The sequence below is a fragment of the Salvelinus namaycush genome, chromosome 36 (genome assembly GCF_016432855.1).
Source record: "Salvelinus namaycush isolate Seneca chromosome 36, SaNama_1.0, whole genome shotgun sequence".
Classification (NCBI taxonomy): domain Eukaryota; kingdom Metazoa; phylum Chordata; class Actinopteri; order Salmoniformes; family Salmonidae; genus Salvelinus; species Salvelinus namaycush.
In genome coordinates this window covers 16,582,266-16,589,777 of record NC_052342.1, presented here as the reverse complement: position 1 = coordinate 16,589,777, position 7,512 = coordinate 16,582,266, and the positions used below count along the sequence as shown (strand labels likewise).

The 7,512-nt window shown below is 48.5% G+C and overlaps 1 protein-coding gene across 1 annotated transcript in view; it reads right to left on the bottom strand.

Moving 5' to 3' along the window:
* The window catches only part of acin1b (apoptotic chromatin condensation inducer 1b), a gene marked incomplete at its 3' end in the record, with an annotated part of 30,091 nt that overhangs the window by 8,249 nt on the left and 14,330 nt on the right, over positions 1-7,512 (bottom strand). Inside the window, exon 7 of the mRNA XM_038975634.1 lies at positions 6,461-6,599. Within this exon, the coding sequence (XP_038831562.1) occupies positions 6,461-6,599 (139 nt within the window). The remainder of the gene's footprint in view (positions 1-6,460; positions 6,600-7,512) is intronic.

The window sequence follows — 7,512 nt, the reverse complement described above, 5'->3', positions numbered from 1 at the left end:
GAGAGAGGAGAGGCGGGACAGAGGAGAGGCGGGACAGAGGAGAGGCGGGACAGAGGAGAGGCGGGACAGAGGAGAGGCGGGACAGAGGAGAGGCGGGACAGAGGAGAGGCGGGACAGAGGAGAGGCGGGGGGATAGACAGAGGAGAGGCGGGGGGATAGACAGAGGAGAGGCGGGGGGATAGACAGAGGAGAGGCGGGGGGATAGACAGAGGAGAGGCGGGGGGATAGACAGAGGAGAGGCGGGACAGAGGAGAGGCGGGACAGAGGAGAGGCGGGACAGAGGAGAGGCGGGGGGATAGACAGAGGAGAGGCGGGGGGATAGACAGAGGAGAGGCGGGGGGATAGACAGAGGAGAGGCGGGGGGATAGACAGAGGAGAGGCGGGGGGATAGACAGAGGAGAGGCGGGGGGATAGACAGAGGAGAGGCGGGGGGATAGACAGAGGAGAGGCGGTGGGATAGACAGAGGAGAGGCGGGGGGATAGACAGAGGAGAGGCGGGGGGATAGACAGAGGAGAGGCGGGGGGACAGAGAGAAATGGTTGACAGGCTCCTATTAAACCACATAAGGAGAAGATGGGGGGGCTTGGTCGATACAGAGAGACTCCAGACACGTTCGCCTCCACCTTCGTTCAAAGAACACAGGAAGATAATCACTAGAGAAGGACTGAATATACTCCTGCTGTGTGTTGGTGTGGCTGTAGCACTAAGAAATCACTAGACAACCAATGTACACCCCTCCTTGTGTGTGTCAGCTATAACTCCTGTGTTACTGTGGGGGTAGCTAGACTAATCACTAGACAACTCCTACTGTGTTACTGTGGGGGTAGCTAGGCTAATCACTAGACAACTCCTACTGTGTTACTGTGGGGGTAGCTAGGCTAATCACTAGACAACTCCTACGGTGTTACTGTGGGGGTAGCTAGGCTAATCACTAGACAACTCCTACTGTGTTACTGTGGGGGTAGCTAGACTAATCACTAGACAACTCCTACTGCGTTACTGTGGGGGTAGCTAGACTAATCACTAGACAACTCCTACTGTGTTACTGTGGGGGTAGCTAGGCTAATCACTAGACAACTCCTACTGTGTTACTGTGGGGGTAGCTAGACTAATCACTAGACAACTCCTACGGTGTTACTGTGGGGGTAGCTAGGCTAATCACTAGACAACTCCTACTGTGTTACTGTGGGGGTAGCTAGACTAATCACTAGACAACTCCTACTGTGTTACTGTGGGGGTAGCTAGACTAATCACTAGACAACTCCTACTGTGTTACTGTGGGGGTAGCTAGACTAATCACTAGACAACTCCTACTGTGTTACTGTGGGGGTAGCTAGACTAATCACTAGACAACTCCTACTGTGTTACTGTGGGGGTAGCTAGGCTAATCACTAGACAACTCCTACTGTGTTACTGTGGGGGTAGCTAGGCTAATCACTAGACAACTCCTACTGTGTTACTGTGGGGGTAGCTAGACTAATCACTAGACAACTTCTACTGTGTTACTGTGGGGGTAGCTAGACTAATCACTAGACAACTCCTACTGGTGTGTTGGTGTGTTCCTGTAGACACGGTGGTAATTAACGGAATATAATCCTGTGGTGTTGCTGTGGTGCCCACCGAGTACAAACCGAACACATAGAAATGATGACGTGAAGGGGTCTAATTTAAGGCCTCGACTAGCTTTCCTCTGCTACACCGATCCGAGACCTCAGCTGGTTGAGTAGAAGACTGACTGACGTTGACTAATACCGTTCAGCTCCAAGTGGAGTGATACCGGGCGCTGTGTTAACGCATCTTCCTGTATGTGTTAAAGCAGAGACCGGCTATACTAAGTGGATGCATTGTTTATAATCATGTACCGACTTCATTAGGGCAGTTACATGTCGTTGTCCTTACATTTTACATTTTACAAAAGGCCTGTGTTGGCGGCTGAAAATGTGGGTGCTGGGTGCTGGAGACCTTGTCTGTCAGACCAGAAACACCTGAACAGGTCTGGGCTGATACTGCAGTTCCAATACAGTGGAGGGTTCAAATAAAGAAGGGTGATCTGCAGGAAATGTATGCAGACACTTAGGATAGACATAAGCTTGGGAGATCAAATTAGGATTTGTTTTCAATCAAATTGAAAGTGCAGTAATCGTGAGTTTAAAAAAGGGGTTGTACTGAGTAACACATAGTGAAATTAAGTCAATCCTCCGGCCGTAGAAGTAAACGACCAAAAAGACCTGAGAAGAAACTGACATTTCCTTTCTTAACAGATGTAAAACAAAAAAATACAAAAAATATACATCTCAAATAGAGAGAAAAATGACAAGTCATTTCCTGGTACCATTGACACCTGATTCCTCACTGGCTTGGCTATGGCTCAACCGCATGGCAGTGTGTACTGTATCTAGGCAACAAGGGTCCAATCAGAGAAGGCAGAGGAGTGAGGGCGGGACTCTATTTGAATGGTGATTAGCAGGCAGGCAGGAAGTGATCTTAACCTTGGACTTTTTTGACTGGTGCTTTGCTTGATAGTCATTTTGCCTTTTGCTTGTTATGCAAGGGGTTCAATAATTGTTGGTGTGTCGTTTAATATTGGTAGAAGGGGGCCAAAACTTTGGAAGTCCCAATATAAACAAATCGGATAGCTTGATGTCCATGACAGAACTTGCATGCCCTGTAAACTTGAAAAGTTCCAACTGAAAAACCTCTGGTTGTGTAATAACCAATAGTCCAATGAGATCACAGATTAAAAAGTTTAAATCCATAGCGACTCGTGTAGGGTCAAAGTTCAGTGGGAGGGAAGCCGTAGGGAGATGTTCTATAGGTTAAAAAAATGTAATTAAATAAAAAAAGCTGTGAATTCAGTTTGTAGGCTATAAGCACACATACTGATGACTTAGTCTGTGTGTGCACTGCAATCAGTTTTACTAAAAGATGTCCTTTCGTCTTTGATGCAAGTGAAAAGTTCAAATCAGATCCAGAAGGTTGTAATAGTCTATGATGAGGATTGACCAGCCAATCAAGGTCCAGGTTGGCTCCTGGCCTGGCAGGCCAAGCCAATAGGAGCATTCGGAACAAGGGAATGAGCCAATGAAAGGGCCCGTAACAAAACATTTCCATATTTTCTTGCACTCAGGAGGTTGTATTTTATTAAAAAAAAAGATGAAGTCCAAAATAATGTTTTAAATCCACTTCAATAATCCATTTGAGTGTCTACATTGAAGACACAGCTGGGAGATGCTGGGAGATGCACAGGAGAATGTCTATTTGGTGTCCTTTCAGATTATCAGGCCGTGGTGATATCTGGGTGGGCCTCATCAGTGTGTAGGTGGGCCCTGTTCATTCAAGTCCATGAGGCAGAAAGGCACCTGCCTGTTTACAGTCCTCTCGACCAGTAGGGGGCAGACTGGCATGGAAACGAGGATAAACAGCAGAAAGTCATCGTGTCTGTGATAAGTCGGTATTCCACGTTCTTGCTTGCAGGTTGGCAGAACATGCTCCTGCTCTCTCGGTGCGGGCGTGGCGAGTAGCTGTCGCTTTAGTTTCTCCACAAAATGGCGGGAGGGCGACGACAGCAGACAACGTCCCCCTACCTCTCTCTTCAGCAGGCAGTCCAGTGAGTGGGATTCCCTCCCCAGGGTTATGTTGCTGGTTGCTGTGGCAACAGAAAGCCTCTGGTGTGATGTTATTGTGTTCCTGCTGGCTTGGCTGGCTCAGTGAACGACTGGGCTGGAGGTTAGGGGTGGCTTTGGTTCAACCTCTGGTTCTTTGGCTGGCTCAGCTCTGGGCTTTGGTGGGTCAGGCTCAGGCCCTGTGGCTGGCTCAGGGCTGGGCTGGAGGGAGGCTTTGGTTCTGGGGAGGATTTGGAGGCTCAGCCTCTGATTCTGTGGCTGAATCAGTACTGCAGGCTTAGAGGGGAGGCCTTGGTGGGCTCTGGTTCTGTGCTGGAGGCTTAGAGGGGAGGCCTCGGTGGGCCAAGCTCTGGTTCTGTGCTGGAGGCTTAGAGGGGAGGCCTTGGTGGGCCAGGCTCTGGTTCTGTGCTGGAGGCTTAGAGGTGAGGCCTTGGGTCTCTGAGGGTAACTCAGTGATACCAGGTGTGGTGTAGTAGTAGCGGTCACTCTGGGGCCTAGCTCAGGTCCAGACGAGGCGCTTGGGCATAGCGGGGCAGGAGGAGTAGGAGTAGTAGTGGAGGAAGAGGAGGAGGAGGTGGTGGTAGCAGTAGTACGCAGGTACCATTAAGGGCAATGGAAGAGGCATGGGCACCTTCGTAACAAAGCAATCAATGGGGTTTTAAAACAGCAGTCACACCAAAAGAAATAAAGAGATCATGAGAATGAGAGAGTCAGGAGAGAGAGAGAGAGACAGGAGAGAGACAGGAGAGAGAGAGAGAGAGAGAGAGAGAGGAGAGAGACAGGAGAGAGAGAGAGAGAGAGAGAGAGAGAGAGAGAGAGAGAGAGAGAGAGAGAGAGGAGAGAGAGAGAGAGAGCGAGAGAGAGAGAGCGAGAGAGAGAGAGACAGGAGAGAGAGAGAGACAGACAGGAGAGAGAGAGAGAGAGAGAGAGAGAGAGAGAGAGAGTCAGGAGAGAGAGAGAGAAAGGAGAGAGAGAGAGAGAGAGAGTCAGGAGAGAGAGAAAGGAGAGAGAGAGAGAGAGAGTCAGGACAGAAGTAGAGAGAAAAGGAGGGAAAGCAGAAAAGAGAGATTTGATGCATCTCTCCCTGCACACTGTCAGGGGCTATTACTCATGCAAACCCTGAGGTCACCCCCCCCCCCACACACACACACACACACACACACTGAGAGTGAGCCATTTCAAAAGAAATTGCTTTGCTGAATACTAATTACATTAGTTTATAATCAGAAATATGTAAAAGCGCAGAATGCTCAGAATTTCTCTCAATGGACTATGGTCAATCAAAATGAGGGGTCCGTTCAGCCACTGAACACTGTTGGTTTACCCTACTGGATCTGACTAACAAGAAGGGAAGGAAGGTTTACGCTCATTTCAAAATGGCCAAACCGGCTGCGTGCGTGCGCCATCGTGCATACGTTTATTTTGTCCCCCTACACCAAACGCGATCACGACACGCAAGTTAAAATATCAAAACAAACTCTGAACCAATTATATTAATTTGGGGACCGGTCGAAAAGCATTAAACATGTATGGCAATTTAGCTAGTTAGCTTGCACTTGCTAGCTAATTTGTCCTATTTAGCTAGCTTGCTGTTGCTCGGTAATTTGTCCTCGGATATAAACATTGAGTTGTTATTTTACCTGAAATGCACAAGGTCCTCTACTCCGACAATTAATCCACACATAAAACGGTCTACCAAATCATTTCTAGTCATCTCTCTTCCTTCCAGGCCTTTTCTTCTCTTGACTTTATATTGCGATTGGCAACTTTCATAAATTAGGTGCATTACCGCCACTGAACTCGTTCGTCTATCAGTCACCCACGTGGGTATAACCAATGAGATGGCACGTGGGTACCTGCTTCTACAAACCAATGAGCAGATGGGAGAGGCAGGACGTGCAGCGCGATCTGCGTCAGAAGTAGAACCGATTTCTATTTTAGCCCATGGCAACGCAGATGCTCGTTGGCGCGCGCGAGCAGTGTGGGTGCAATAATTGAATAACATGGATTTCTAAATTTATTTTGCAACGCTTGCGCACACGACGCGAGCTGTGTGGTCAGCCTATTAGGAGACTGTATGGTCAGCCTATTAGGAGACTGTATGGTCATTAGAGGATTTGGAAAATGTTAAATGCATATTTCTGTGCGTGTGTGTGAGTATTAGTTTATCTTGAGATAATAATGAGCAATGTGACTGTAGATTACCCTGACTCGCCCTCTCTCTCACACACACACACCCTCTCACACACGACCCAACAACATCGATGTGGAGCATGCATGTAGTCCGTGTGGAGGTCACGTCTAATTTCACACCCCATTAGAGATGAACCACCTGCAGTCAAGTCTCTAAGGTAACTGCTCTATGAAAGCCTCCAGATATAGAATGATATAGAATAACGTGTGTGTGGCATGTCTATGTGTGAGTATCTAATCGACATTTAGCTCAGAGAGGTTAGGTTAGTTTGTTAAGTCCCATTTGCGGAGAGAAGATTCTACCTATGGGTATTTGAACTGTATCAAACGAAGCCATAGTAACAAGGGGGTTAATAGGTTGGTTCACTGTTAACCTGAAACATCCGCAACTATCCATCAACGGACGTTTTAACTGTCTCAAACCAGGGCTGTGTCCCCAATGGCATCCTATTCCCTATAGTGCACCCTATGGGCTCTGGTCAAAACAGGGTCGTGCACTATGTAGGGAATAGGGTCCCATTTGGGACACACACTGTACCAGACTAAGCCATTGGACGAGGGGGGTTAGTTCCTGAAACATTCCTCCCCCCCCCCCGTTATCCCCATGCTCCCAGACCCCCACCTCTCCCTCTCAGCGACCTTACCTCCTCCATGCGGCCCTCACTGTTCTCTGGGTCCCCTTCGGGGGTGGGCTGGGGGGCCCTGGAGCCCTCTGGGTCTGGCCTCTCCACCTCCATAGGGCCAGGGCCGGACGGCTCCGACAGGGATGACTGCTTCTTCTCCCTGGGGGGAAAGAGAAAGCGCGAGGAGGAGTGAGAGAGCGAGAATGAGGATAGTAGAGAGATGTATTATTATACAAAGACCTGAATAAAGAACGGCATCGTAAATTATCTACACATAGATAACAAACAACGGCAAAGAAACGGTCTCATCCTACCTACAACCATTAGCCATGAAAGCTAAAAAGTAAATCTAGTAGGAAGGAACAGAACTGTGTTCCTCATCAAAAAGCAGAGAAGATAAGATGGATGAGTCTACCTCTAGTAAAGAGAGTCAGACACACAGAGGACCGATCAAGAGAAGAAAGAAGACAGGAAACAGAGAGAGAAGGGAAGGTTGGTTGAGGCCAGTTATCTGGGACAGTGCAACTATAAATAACTTACTCACACCAGAATACAGCCAACTGACACCCAGCGACGAGGTCACAAATACTCCTCAAAACAAACTCCTCATACGGTCAGTAACACACACTGATTGACCAACCAAGACATGCACGGCTGTCTAACCAAAGATCACACGCGTACACACATTGAGATCACTTGCAGGGTCATCCTAATGTCACTGACTGATAACCGATTCGGACCCCTCAAGCCTTCCACATCCTCCACAAAAAAAAAAAGCGAAGTCGTTGTTCTGCGCGCGTCTCTTACGCTCTCCGAACACACACCTGCAATCTGAGGCCTATGAGGGGACAGATGTCAACTAGAACACCACCCCAGTGGGGCAGAAGTGGAGGAGCACCCGGTCCCCGATGTGATCATTAAGAGTATGTGCTTGTTGGGACCAAACTGCCTCTTTGCTAAAGAGGCCCCCCATTTCCCCTCCTTTATATAATTAAACCCTTACTCCACACTGACCATTGGTAGTCCATGTAGTACCCTCAAGAGACAGCCTAGCCAGTTGGACAATTATGACA